This window comes from Hylobates moloch, unplaced genomic scaffold, assembly GCF_009828535.3.
Source record: "Hylobates moloch isolate HMO894 unplaced genomic scaffold, HMol_V3 SCAFFOLD_1, whole genome shotgun sequence".
Lineage (NCBI taxonomy): Eukaryota > Metazoa > Chordata > Mammalia > Primates > Hylobatidae > Hylobates > Hylobates moloch.
Window position 1 is genome coordinate 219,679,226 of NW_026652276.1, and position 15,081 is coordinate 219,694,306.

Sequence of the window (15,081 nt, forward strand, 5' to 3'; positions counted from 1 at the left end):
TCCGTCTCAAAAAAAAAAAAAAAAAAAAAAAAGCCTCGCACTCTCTTGCTCCTTCTCTCACCATGTAACATGCCTGCTCCCTGTTCACTTTCTGTCATGAGTAGAGGCTTCCTGAGGCCTCACCAGAAGCCACGCAGATGCTGGTGCCATGCTTGTACAGTCTGCAGAACCGTGAGCCAAATAAACCTCTTTTAACAGTCACCCGGTCTCAGGTATTCCTTTATAGCAATGCAAAACGAACAGACACACTGCTCCAGTTATAATAGGTTTTGAGATACATATAATAATGGCAGTAACACTGCACAGAAGAAAGTGAGAACACCTTACCAAAATACAATGATGAATATGGGGAAGGTTTGGCACGCTGAATGCTCAAGATATTTGCATTACTATGGAACACATGCCACCTCACACTTACAATGCAGGCCAGATGGTAGTGGGATTCAAGACTTTTGTCATCAGTGATGTCCTCGGCAACCAATCAGGAACACCCAGGGAAGCCCACCTCTTGCCTGTGTGTAGGACACTCAGACATCACTTGTCTCGTGGCAACTACAGGATCCTGAGAAAGCCAGGATTCAGGGCATGGGTAGCACTGCTGGTATGGACCCATCTCAGACACAGAGCATGAGCTGAGGGCAGAAGAGCCTTTCCCATGGTCCTGCCAGCCCTAGCAAGGCTGTGTACCAGCAGCTTTTCTCTGTACCTCCTGGTCTCCCTGTTATGCATTCATTCCCTGCCTCGGCAGTGACACCATCTCATTCTGCCAGATGTCTAGTATCCTTGGATACTGTCCTTCCTCATCCTATCAAAATCTGCACTGAGGGTCTGGTGCAGTGGCTCACACCTATTATCCCAGCACTTTGGGAGGCAGAGATGGGAGGACTACTTGAGGCCAGGATTTGAGACCAGCCTGAGCAACATAGCAAGACCTCATCTCTATTAAAAAATAAGAAAATTAAGGCCAGGCACAGTGGCTCATACCTGTAATCCCAGCACTTCGGGAGGCCAAGGTGGGAGGATCACTTGGGGCCAGAAATTTAAGACCAGCCTGGGCCAGTGAGACCTTGTCGCTACAAAATAAGAAAAAAAAAAAAAAAAAATTAGCCGGATGTGGTGGTGTGCACCTATAGTCCCAGCTATTCAGGAGGCAGAGCCAGGAGGATCGCTTGAGCTCAGCAGGTTGAGGCTGCAGTGGGCCAAGGTCACACCACTGCACTCCAGCTTGGATGACAGAATGAGACCCTGTCTTTTAAAAAATCAAGTAAATAAAAATGAAAAAATTAGCCAGGCATAGTGGCACACGCCTGCAATTCCAACTACTTTGGAGGCTAAGGAGGATTGCTTGAGCCCAGGAGTTCAAGACCAGCCCGGACAACATGTCAAAACCCTGTCTCCTCAAAAAACTGTACAAAAATAGCCAGGCATGGTGGCATACACCTGTAGTTCTAGCTACTCAGGAGCTTAGGCAGGAGGATTGCTTGAGCCCAGGAGGTCAAGGCTGCAGTGAGCCAAGCTCGCACCACTGCACTGCAGTCTGGGTGACACAGCAAGATCCTGTCTCAGAAATTTTAAAAGGTTAATATGGGCCGGGCGTGATGGCTCATGCCTGCAATCCCAGCACTTTGGGAGGCCAAGGCAGATGGATCACCTGAGGTTGGGAGTTCGAGACCAGCCTGACCAACATGGAGAAACCCCATCTCTACTAAAAACACAAAATTAGCTGGGCATGGTGGCGCATGCCTGTAATCCCAGCTACTTGGGAGGCTGAGGCAGGAGAATTGCTTGAACCCAGGAAGCAGTGGTTGCGTTGAGCCAAGACTGCACCATTGCACTCCAGCCTGGGCGACAAGAGCAAAACTGTCTCAAAAAAAAATTAATATGGTAAATTTTTTGTTGTGTATATTTTGCCACAATAAAAAGACTCAACAGTGGGAAACAAAGCTGGTTGGAGGAGGAAAATGAGGAATTCTGCTTTATTTTACCTTTTTTTTTTTTTTTTTAATAGAGATGGGGGTGGGGTCTCGCTATATTGCCCAGGCTGGTCTCCAACTCCTGGCCTCAAGCAACCCTACTGCCCCAGCCTCCCAAAGGAATGGGATTACAGGTGTGAACCGCCACACCCAGCCAGGAGTTTTGTTTTAAACTTGATAAATGTGAGATTTATACGCTTGTCAACTCCAAGAACAAATGTCCTGTGGAGAGAGAAAGGTAAGGAGCTGGGATGTAGGCAAGAGCCAGGGATGAACACGTGGAGATGGTGAAGTCTTGCAGTTAGTTTAGGTCACATGCATGCCCAAATGTGCCTGATACACATGTTAAAGATGCTTCTTTCTGTTCTCCAGGGAAATGGCTTCTTCAACCAATTCACAAGGAATCCTATCAAAATGGGTGCCATTTAGCAATCAAGAAATTGGCAATTGCTGTTAAGAGGGTTATAAAGCTATAAAAATACTTCAGAGAACAACCACAAAAGTGAGCCACACAACACAGAAAATAAAAGTGATGAATCTGATAGAAAAATAATTTTTTTTTTTTTTTTTGAAACAGTCTCACTCTGTCACCAGGGCTGGAGTGCAGTGGCACGATCTCAGCTTACTGCGACCTCCACCTCCCAGGTGCAAGTGATTCTCCTGCCTCAGCCTCCCGAGTAGCTGGGACTACAGACACGCACCACTATGCCCAGCTAATTTTTTGTATTTTTAGTAGAGATGAGGTTTCATCATGTTGGTCAGGCTGGTCTTGAACTCCTGACCCAGTGATTCACCTGCCTCAGCCTCCCAAAGTGCTGGGATTACAGGCATGAGCCACCGGGCCCGGCTGAAAAATAATAATTTTAAAATTCCGTTTATAAAATAATTTTTAAAAACAAAGTGGATAGGAATACATTTTTATAACTAATGTGCAGTACTGACATTAGTTATAAAATGTTGCTGAGAGAAATAAAAAGAAATAAATGGGGAAATACACTTAAAGCAGGGCAAGAATACTCAGTATTATAAAGATACCGATTCTCTCTACATTATTACAAAATCTCAAACTCTCATGGGTTTTTGTTTTTTTTGTTTTTTTGTTTTTTGAGACAGAGTTTCATTATGTTGCTCAGGCTAGAGTAAAGTGGCGTGATCTCTGCTCACTGCAACCTCCACCTGCCGGGTTCAAGTGATTCTCGTGCCTTGGGCCTCCCGAGTAGCTGAGATTACAGGTGTCTGCCACCAAGCCTGGCTAGTTTTTGTATTTTTAGTAAAGACAGAGTTTCATCATGTTGGCCAGGCTGGTCTGGAACTCTTGGCCTCAGGTGACCCACCCGCCTCGGCCTCCCAAAGTACTGGGATTACAGATGTGAGCCACCACACCCAGCGGATTTTATTTTAATTAATTTATTTATTTATTTTGAGGGGAAGGTGGGAGTAGATCTTAATAAAGTGGCTCCAAAATTTTTCTAGTAAAATAAGCCTGAAAAAATAGCTTGGAAAAATTTTGAAAAAGATGTTTGACCAGGGGAATTTACCCTATCACAAATGAAAAGTATATTATAAAATACTATAATTAAAACGGTATCATATCATACCAATAACAGACGACCTGTCCTTTTCTTAACAACTTGAAATGTTCTCTTTATCATATAATAAATCCCCATATATACTCGAATCTACAAATCTATCATTAGAACAGATTATTCAAAAATAGATTCAAATATATAATGAATGGATTATTCAAAAAATATACATCATGGGCTGGGCGTGGTGGTGGACGCCTGTAATCTCAGCACTTTGGGAAGTTGAGGTGGGTGTATCACTTGAGGCCAGGAATTCAAGACCAACTTGCCCAACATGGTGAAACCCCATCTCTACTAAAAATACAAAAATTAGTTAGGTGTGGTGGTGCAAGCCTGTAATCCCAGCTACTCAGGAGGCTGAAGCATGAAAAACACTTGAACTCAGGAGACAGAGGTTGCAGTGAGCCAAGATCACTCCACTGCACTCCAGCCTGGGTGACAGAGTGAGACTCCATCTCAAATATACATAAATATATATATATTTATATATATTTATATATATACATACATTTATATATATACACATACATTTATATATGTACATACATACACACACACACACACACACACACACTCACCCTAGAGCAACTGGTTAGTCATGTGGATGTAACAAGGCTAAATCTGTACCATGTTTCTTGTACCCAATTAAACCCACAGAGATCTAACATTTAAATATTAAGAATAAAACCAAATTGGCCAGACGCAGTAGCTCACACCTGTAATTCCAGCACTTTGGGATGCCGAGGAAGGCAGATCACTTGAGGTCCGGAGTTCGAGACCAACCTGGCCAACATGGTGAAACGCCATCTCTACTAAAAATACAAAAACTAGCCAGGCATGGTGGTGGGCACCTGTAATCCCAGTTACTCGGGAGGCTGAGGCAGGAGAATCACTTGAACCCGGGAGGCAGAGGTTGCAGTGAGCCGAGATCGTGCCACTGCACTCCAGCCTGGCCGAGACAGCGAGCCTCCATCTCAAAAAATAAAAAAATAAATAAAATAAAATAAAACAAATTGGCCGGGCATTGTGGCTCACACTTGTAATCCCAGCACTTTGCGAGGTCAATGCAGGTGGATCACTTGAGGTCAGGAGTTCGAGACCAGCCTGGCCAACATGGTGAAACCCCATCTCTACTAAAATATAAAAATTAGGTGGGTGTGGTGGCCCATGCCTGTAATCCCAGCTACTTGAGGGGCTAAAGCAGGAGAATCGCTTGGACCCAGTAAGGGGAGGTTTCACTGTGCCCAGATGGCGCCACTGTACTCTAGTCTGGGCAGCAGAGTGAGACTCCACCTCAAAAAAATAAAAATAAAAATAAAACCTAATTAACACAATAGAAAGGAGAGAGATGCAAAAAACTCATTTGTAATAAAAACTGCAAAAGTCAATAAAAATGTTAATAAATCTAAATAAATACTGGCTCCAAAATAATGACAATTTAGAAAAACTTATGAACAAAGTGTAACTGAAATCCTGGGCAAACGAGATTTGGAAGATGATAATTGGCAAGATCATATTTAGCGTCCTTGTATTGTCTAGCTTGGGAGGTCAAGATTGCAGTGAACTATGACTGCACCACTGCACTCCCTCTGGGTGACAGGGTGAGACCCCATCACAAAAAATAGCTAAAATAAAAGTTGAAATTATAAAAAAAAAAAATAAACTTAAGTTCAAAGAAAAAAAAATTTAAGGTCCAAAGCCATATAAATGAGAGGAGGAAGAAAAAAACAGTTACCAGATAAAGGTAGCAAATAATATTAAATATTGTAAATGTGTGTTTTCAATAGTTAAGGGCTACCTCTAGAATAAAAGAAAGTACATTAATTCCAAGTCAATAAAAGGAAGTGCAGGGGAGGGAAAGGCAAACTCAATCTAATAGAAGTTAGTCAAGGAGAAAAGGAAAGACATGATTCAGAAGAAACACAAAATATCTTCCTGAAACTGTGCACACAAAGAAGAAATACAAAATAAATAACAGGCCAGGCACAGTGGCTCACGCCTGTAATCCCAACACTTTGGGAAGCTGAGACAGGTGGATCACCTGAGGTCAGGAGTTCAAGACCAGCCTGGCCAAAATGGCAAAACCCCACCTCTACTAAAAAAAATACAAAAATTAACTGGGCATGGTGGCACATGCCTGTAGTCCCAGCTACTTGGGCAGCTGAGGCAGGAGAATTGCTTGAGTCCAGGAGGCGAAGGTTGCAGTGAGCCGAGATCTCATCACTGCACTCCAGCCTGGGCAACAGAGCAAGATTCTGTCTCAAAAAATACATAAATAAAAATAAATGACAGAAGCCCATATATGCCAGGAGAAGTAAATGAGTCCAACTCATTATTAAAAGAATATCGGCTGGGCACAGTGGCTCATGCCTGTAATCCCAGCACTTTGGGAGGCTGAGGTGGGTGGACCATGTGTGGTCAGGAGTTCAAGACCAGCCTGGCCAACACTGTGAAACCCTGTCTCTATTAAAAAAACAAAAGTTATTTGGGCATGGTGGGGGGTGCCTGTAATTCCAGCTACTTGGGAGGCTGAGGCAGGAAACTCATTTGAACCCGGGAGGTAGAGGTTGCAGTGAGCAGAGACTGTGCCTCTGCACTCCAGCCTGGGTGACAGAGGGAGACTTCATCTCAAAAAAAAAAAAAAAAAAAAAGAAAGGAAAGGAAAGGAAAAGGAAGGGGGAAAAAAATCACCTATAGCTTTACAAGAGATACTGTTTTTGAGACAGGGTCTCACCCTGTTGTCCAGGCTACTAAAATACAGGGTCCAGTACAGCAGTGCAATCATAGCTCACTGCAGCCTTGACATCCTGGGCTCAAGCCTCCACAGCTCACTGTAGCCTCAACCTCCTGGACTCAAGCAACCCTCCTGCCTCGACCTCTGAAATAGTTGGGACTACAGGTGTGAGCCACTATGCCTGGCTTTTTTTTTTTTTTTTTTTTGGTAAAGAGGGGTCTTGTTTTAATGCCCAGGCTGGTCTCAAAATCTTGGCCTCAAGTAATCTTCTCATCTCAGCCTCCCAAAGTGCTGGGATTACAGGCCTGAGCTATCTCACACCTGGACTCAAGAAATACATTTAAAGCAAAGCAGTATAGAAAGATTAAAAATAATGAGCTGAAAAAAGATGCACATGGAAAATACTAACCAAAGCTACTTTCAATATGTTAACATGAGAGAAAATAGAATTTAAGGCCCTTCATTCTCAAAGACAATGATTTTTTTAAAAACTTTTTTTTAATATTTATTTATGTTTTGAGGTAGAGTTTCGCTCTTGTTGCCCCAACTGGAGTGCAGTGGCGCCATCTCGGCTCACCACAATCTCTGCCTCCCAGGTTCAAGCATTTCCCCTGCCTCAGCCTCCCAAGTAGCTGGGATTACAGGCATGCGCCACCACGCCCGGCTAATTTTGTATTTTTACTAGAGTCAGGGTTTCTCCATGTTGGTCAGGCTGGTCTGAAACTCCTGACCTCCGGTAATCAGCCCACCTCGGCCTTTCAAAGTGCTGGGATTATAGGCGTGAGCCACTGCACACAGATTTTTAAAAAATTTTTAAACAGATTAAGGCAGCCACAAAAAAGAACGAGATCATGTCCTTTACAACAACATGGATGCAGCTGGAGTCTATTATCCTAAGAAAATTAATGCAGGAACAGAAAGCCAAATACCCTATGTTCTCACTTTTAAGTGGGAGCTCAACATTGGGTACTCATGGACATAAAGAGGACAGCAATAGACACTGCAGACTGGGGTGGGGAAGGAAAGGGCAAGGGCTGAAAAACTAACTGTTGGGTACTATGCTCACTGCCTGGATGACAGGATCAATCATACCCCAAACCTCAGCATCATGCAATAGACCCATGTAACAAACCCGCATACATAGCCCCTGAATCTAAAATAAGAGTCGGCTGGGTACAGTGGTTCACACCTGTAATCCCATAACTTTGGGAGGCCAAGGAGGGGGGACTGCTTGACCCCAGGAGTTCAAGACTGGCCTGAGCAACAAAGCAAGACCACATGTTTTCAAGAAATTTAAAAATTAGCTGGGTATGATGGCGCACACCTGTGGTCCTAGCTATTCTGGAGGCTGAGGTAGGAGGATTGAGCCTGGAAGGTCAAGGCTACAGTGAGCTATGACAGCACTACTGCACTCCAACCTGGGTGACAGAGTGAGAACCCATCACAAAAAATAACTAAATAAAAGTTGAAATTATTAAAAAAAAAAAACTTAAATTCAGTTTAGACAACTACAACAACAACAACAAAATGTAAGGTCCAAAGCCATATAAGGATAAAGAAATACTTCAAGTAATAAGACTAATGCATGGACAAAAATCAATCATATGCTAGAATGCAATGAAAAGACAGCCTCAGCTGGGCGCGGGGCCTCACTCCTGTAATCCCAGCACTTTGGGAGGCCGAGGAGGGCGGATCACCTGAGGTCAGGAGTTTGAGACAGGCCTGACCAACATGGCGAAACCCCATCTCTACTAAAAACACAAATATTAGCCGGGCATAGTGGCAGGCGCCTATAATCCCAGCTCCTCAGGAAGCTGAGACTGGAGAATCGCTTGAACCCAGGAGGCAGAGGTTGCAGTGAGCCAAGATCATGCCACTACACTCCAGCCTGGATGACAAGAGCGAAACTCCATCTCAAAAAAAAAAGATAACCTCAAAATTTATGAAATATACCCTGTTAGGCCAATAAGGAGAAATGGAGAAAGTCATTGTCTTTTTGAAAAATTGTTAACTCAAGAGGCAAAAATCTAGAAGTATTATATATATATATATATATATATATATATATATAGTCGAGTGTGTATGTATATATAGTCAATGGGTATATACAGTCAATGAGTATATATGTGTATATACACACACACACACACACACACACACACACATATATACTCAATGAGAACACAGATTCTTTTTAAACACTCCTGTGACATTAACAAGAAGTCCCTATATAGAGGACAAATAGAAAGTTTCAATAAATTCCAAATAACAACATCCTCTTAACCAAAATACAATTACATTATAATAACATAGCTAACAGATAACTCAGTGGTTTAAAAAATGAATGTTGAGAAATATAAATACAATTACTCTTGAGACATGAATGTAGCTAATTGTTTATTAAAAATAAAAAACACTGAAAATAAATGATCATCTAAGTATTGAACTCAACAAGCTAGAACAAAAAAAGTCAAAGAAAATAAAAGAAAGTGGAAATTAGCCAAAAAAAAAAAAAATCAATAAAGAGAATGGACCCCCCCCCGCCCCCCACCAAAAAGCTTGCTGTTTGAAGTCTAATGAAATAGACAAACTTCTAGTAAGCTGGACCAAGAAAAGAGAGAGAAAGCACAAATAAACAATATTAAAGAGGGCACATTATTGTACAAATTTTTAAAATTCAGAACACTGAAAACATTGTATCAATAAATTTGAAAATCTAGATAAATTAAATAATTTTCGTTAAAATATATATAACCAAGGCTGGGCGCGGTGGCTCACACCTGTAATCCTAGCACTTTGGGAGCCTGAAGTGGGCAGATCTCTTGAGCTCGGGAGTTCAAGATCAGCCTGGGCAACATGGTGGAAACACTGTCTCTACAAAAAACACAAAAAATTAGCCGGGTGTTGGTGGCTGGCACTGATAGTCCTAGCTACTCAGGAGGCTGAGGTAGGAGGATCACTTGAACCCAGGAGGCAGAGGTTGCAGTAAGCCGAGATCACGCTGCTGCACTCCAGCCTGGATGATAGAGCAAGACTCTATCTCCAAAAAAAAAAAAAAAAAAGAAAGAAATTTTTTTTTTTTTTTTTTTTGAGGCAGAGTCTCGTTCTGTGGCCCAGGCTGGAGTGCAGTGGTGCGATATCAGCTCACTGCAAGCTCCGCCTTCTGAGTTCACACCATTCTCCTGCCTCAGCCTCCCGAGTAGCTGGGACTGCAGGCGCCCACCACCACGCCTGGCTTATTTTTTGTATTTTTAGTAGAGATAGGGTTTCACTGTGTTAGCCAAGATGGTCTCGATCTCCTGACCTCATGATCTGCCCACCTCGGCCTCCCAAACTGCTGGGATTACAGGTGTGAGCCACTGTGCCTGGCCAAAAATTTTTAAAAATAATATATATAACCAAAATTGACTCAATCAAAAGTATAAACAAAAGTAGACTATAACCTTTAAATAAATTGAATCATAGTTTTTTAAAAACTCCTCTGCCCAGGATGTAGTGAAACTGGATCCCTTGTGCACTGTTGATGGGAATATAAAATGGTTCAGCTGCTGTAGAACACAGTATGGTGATTCCTCAAAAAAATTAAACATAGAATTATCACAGGATCCAGCAATTCCATATCTGGGTATATATCCAGAAGAACTGAAAGTGAGGCCTTGGCCGGGTGCAGTGGCTCACGCCTGTAATCCCAGCACTTTGGGAGGCTGAGGAGGGTGGATCACGAGGTCAGGAGATCGAGACCATCCTGGTCAACGTAGTGAAACCCTGTCTCTACTAAAAATACAAAAATTAGCTGGGCGTGGTGGCAGGCGCCTGTAGTCCCAGGTACTTGTGAGGCTGAGGCAGGAGAATTGCTTGAACCAGGGAGTCGGAGGTTGCAGTGAGCCAAGATCACGCCACTGCACTCCAGCCTGGGCAAGAGTGAGACTCCATCTCAAAAAAAAAAAAAAAAAAGAAAGTGAGGCCTTGAAGAGCTATCTGGTCACCCATGTTCATAGTAGTATCAGTCAATAGCTGAACAGTAGACATGTTTATCAACAAACACATAAGCAAAATGTGGCCTACAATGAAATATTATTCAGCCTTAACGAGGAAGAAAATTCTGACCTATGCTACATGGATGAACCTTAAGGACATTATGTGAAATGAAATGAACCAGTCACAAAAAGACAAACACTGTATGATTCAACGTGTGAGGGATCTAGAATAGTCAATTTTATAGAGACAAACAATAAGATAGTGGTTTTTAGAGGGCGGGGGAGGGAGAACAAAGTTTCTGTTTAATGGGTATAGAATTTCAGCTTTGTTAAGATGAAGAGTTCTGGAGATGGATGGTGGTTATGATTTCATAACAATACAAATGTACTTAATATCACTGAACTGTACATTTAAAAACTGTTAAGATAAGAAATGTTATGTTATGTATATTTTACCACAATTTAGACATGCCTGTAATCCCAGCACTTTGGGAGGCCGAGGCGGGTGGATCATGAGGTCAAGAGATCAAGACCATCCTGGCCAACATGGTGAAACCCGGTCTCTACTAAAAATACAAAAATAGCTGGGCGTAGTGGCAGGTTCCTGTAGTCCCAGCTACTTGGGAGGCTGACACAGGAGAATCACTTGAACCCAGGAGGCGGAGGTTGCAGTGAGCTGAGATCGTGCCACTGCACTCCAGCCTGATGACAGAGCAAGACTCCATCAAAAAAAAAAAAAAAAAAGGAACTCTCTGCTCAACAATGTCTTGCTATCCTCCAACCGCTCAAAATAGGTATCAGGTCAAAGTACTCTGGAGGCAAATTTCACCAAATGTTCAAGGAGGTTAACACCTACCTTATAGAAACTATTTCAGAGATATGAAAAAAGTCATGTAATGAGGTTTATAACCTTCATAACAAAATAAAACGAGGCTCGTACAAAAAAGAAAACAATCTCCCATCTATTGACAATGAGGCCAAATCATGTTATTAGCTCTGCAAGGTGGGTGTTATTATTCCCATTTTATTCATAAGAAAAACAAAGATAGGTAACTCACTAGGGTCCCATGGCTCACAGTGAAAATGAATGCAGCCTCACATCTTTCCTGGCCATCGCCCTGCCTCTAGGACAGGACTAGAGAGCAAGGGTCCCCCCTCCCTCCAGCCTTCCACAACTGAGGGGATTTCCCAGTGGCCACTGGTGATGGGAGAAGACCTCGGGGGTCAGCACTCACCAGGACGGGCTCCACCAGCTTCCCCTCCGGCATGACCGAGCGGTTCATCTTGGCAATGCGCTCCAGAGTGGCCAGGGCAGCCTGAGTGTTCCCAGTGGAGACATTGAACCGGGCAGATTCAGGAATAAACTGGGTAGAGATTACAAAGAACATCAGAGTGGCCACTGCTATAGAACCCAGGGGTACAGCTATTATTGCTCTAAACACTACAGTCCTAGTTTCCCAACATAGGAAAAGTATGTAACCAGCTTAAAGGCATGCAATGTAGCAGGTATTCTGTTGGATTCAAAGTCGATTTGGAACAAAAAAGGTCATGTTCTCCTTATCATAGTCCCTTCTAGGATGACGGCAGGCAGATACTCAGTTTTGCACCAACAGGGCCCAACCTAGTTGTTGACATAATGAAATTCTCACTTTCAATTGGTAAATAGCCACTGCCGCAGGCGCCCCCTCCACCCCCTCCCCAGGAACCCCAGGACCTCCCCACCATGCAACCACCAAAGGGTAACAGGAACGGGGGGCTCCAGCACCCACACAGTGGAGGAATCAGTTCTGACTGTCAAGGCCCTCAACCCACTGAATGCTGAATATTTTGAACATCGCACGCAGAAAACAGTATGGGCTTCCACTGAAGCTGGAGAATCAACTCTGACTACCTCCCGTCTCTCACGCCTCACGCAATCAAGGCTGTTGGCTCTTCCTCAGAAAAGCACCTCCACAGCAGCACCTGGCCCCACATTCGCATGGCCAGAGGGCAGTTTGGGTCCCCCTCTTGGTTGTTCTGACACTTTTGATTTTGTAGCCTTTTTCCTCTTGCCTCATGCCCAGCCTCCACAGCAATATGCCAGCTTCCCAGCACATAATCTCTTCCACAGTCAGAAGTCCCCTCCTTCAACACCTCCACAATCCCTTTTTTAAAAACAGTCCAGAGGTCTTTTTATTTTTTGCACTTAATATGCCATGAATTCATAGGCAGAAGGTTCCAGCAGCTCAGGCTCCCCGCCATGGTTCTCACAAACGTGCCTCTCTGGGTGGAACAGGGCTGGTGCTTCAGCCGAACTCAGGTACCCTTCCCTTTGGCTTCCTTGTTGTTTTGTTTTATTTTGTTTTTTGAGATGAAGTCTTGCTCTGTCACACAGGCTGGAGTGCAGTGGTGCGATCTCGGCTCACTGCAAACTCCACCTCCCGGGTTCAAGCAATTCTCCTGCCTCAGCGTCTTGAGTAGCTGAGACTACAAGCACGCACCACCGTACTGGCTAATTTTTGTATTTTTAGTAGAGACGGGGTTTCACCATGTTGGTCAGGCTGGTCTCGAACTCCCGACCTAGTGATCCACCTGCCTTGGCCCCCAAAGTGCTGGAATTACAGGTGTGAGCCACTGTGCCTGGCCGGCTTGTTTTTCTGATCATTTTCTGCACGAGTTTCAGGAAGCTATCTCGGCTCCTAGAGTGCTTAGTATACTCAATATGCACATGAATTCCCTTGACAAGAATCTGGCCCATAACCTGTTTGTTTACAACAATGCCGACAGCACACTGCGTAGCATCATAGACTCCTCCAGTTCTGCCACAGTAACACCTGGGGCATTCCTTTTGAACAGCGCCCATCCCCTCGATGTCTACAATATCACCTTTCTTACAGATTCATAGGTATGTGGCCAAAGGAACAACTCCATGTTGTCTAAGAGGTCTGGTGATCTCTCCTCTTTCCCTTTGTGTAGGTCATTTTGGTGACTTACTGAAAGATGGCAGTTCTGGTCAAAAGGAAGCCCTTTTTGTTGTTGTTGTTGGTTTTTTGTTTTTTTGAGAGACAGGGTCTTGCTCTGTTGCCCAGTCTAGAAGGCAGTGGCACAATCATAGCTGACTGCAGCCTTGACCAACCAGGCCCAAGCAACCCTCCCATCTCAGCCTCCTGAGTAGCTGGGACCACAGGCACAGACCACAACACCTGGCTAAAATTTTTATTTTTAGTAGAGATGGGGTTCTGCCATGTTGCCCAGGCTGGTCTTGAACTCCTGGACTCAAGTGATCTTCCTGCCTTGGCTTTCCAAAGTGCTGGGATTACAGACATGAGCCACTATGTCTGGCCAGCAGAAAGTCTTAGACTACACCAACAGAGGCAGACAATCTGCCCACAGGAAGCAAGTGGCTTACTAAGCTAACTGGTCCCCGAGCACCTGGGGGCCTGTGTGTGATTCTCAGCAAAAGTGCACTGCATAGAAGGCACTGGCCAACTGGGCTTGTCCAGAAGAAAATGGACATGGCTCTGGGGCCAGCTGTCATGAGGAAGACTTGAAGGTAATGACATTACTTAGAGAAGGAAAGGCTTAGTGGTGCATAGATTCATATATATTTAAGAGGATGACGGCCGGGCGCGGTGGCTCACACCTGCAATCCCAGCACTTTGGGAGGCCGAGGTGGGCGGATCACGAGGTCAGGAGGTTGACACCAGCCTGGCCAACATGGTGAAACCCTGTCTCTACTAAAAATACAAAAATTAGCCGGGTGTGGTGGCATGCACCTGGCGCCTGTAGTTCCAGCTACTCTGGAGGCTGAGGCAGGAGAATCGCTTGAACCCGGGAAGCAGAGGTTGTGGAGAGCCGAGATCGCACCATTGCACTCCAGCCTGGGCAACAAGAGTGAAACGCCATCTCAAAAAAGCGAAATGAAAAAAAGATGACATGGCGAGAAGATAGCTCTATGGTCTTCCTGAGAGACAGAGTAGGACATGCAGGTAAATTTATAGGGAGAAAATTCTGCTCAACATAGGAAAGACTTTAACAGCTAGGGGTGCCTGGAGATGGGATATACTGTTGAAATCTATAAAGTAGTCACATGCCTGGCCGGGTGTGGTGGCTCACACCTGTAATCCCAGCCCTTTGGGAGGCTGAGGCGGGTGGATCACTAGGTCAGGAGTTCAAGGCCAGCCTGGCCAACATGGTGAAACCCCATCTCTACTAAAAAATAAAAATTAGCCAGGCGTGGTGGTGCATGCCTGCAACCCCAGGTACTCAGGAGGCTGAGGCAGGAGAATCACTTGAACATGGGAGGTGGAGGTTGCAGTGAGCCGAGATTGTGCCATTGCACTCCAGCCTGGGCAATAGAGTAAGACTCCATTTCAAAAAAAAAAAAAAAAAAAAAGTAGTCACATGCCTGAAGCTAGCAGCGTTCTGGCAGAAGAGACCTGCTTCTACAGGGGATGCCTGTATTGAGTCAAGGTTTAGAATGAATGGCCATCAAGGACCTTTCTGAATTCTGACATTCTTTGATTCCACAGGGTAGGTGACACCAAAATAAAACCCCGGTTCTGCCGAGTGGTCAATCTTGTCTTTGAATGAGTAGAATTGTACTGCACACTAAGGAAGATGATGATTCTACAGTTGAACAACTTACAGATGAGTGGGAGAGAAGCCTGTGGTGGCCTGGAAGTACGTCAACAGCATCCAACAGGTGGGTGCTGAAGGATAGAGTGGAGTCAGCAAAAACAGGACGGAGCGTTCAGAGAAAACTTCTAGGAAGAGGGGCAACGAGGCAGGCTCAGGGAGGTGAGGGCTGCCCGCTGGTTGAGACAGACTCC

General features: G+C 44.4%; 1 protein-coding gene across 1 annotated transcript in view; it reads right to left on the reverse strand.

The window, feature by feature from the left end:
• The window catches only part of SVOPL (SVOP like), a 78,689-nt gene that overhangs the window by 28,879 nt on the left and 34,729 nt on the right, over positions 1–15,081 (reverse strand). Inside the window, exon 10 of the mRNA XM_058442340.1 lies at positions 11,506–11,634. Within this exon, the coding sequence (XP_058298323.1) occupies positions 11,506–11,634 (129 nt within the window). The remainder of the gene's footprint in view (positions 1–11,505; positions 11,635–15,081) is intronic.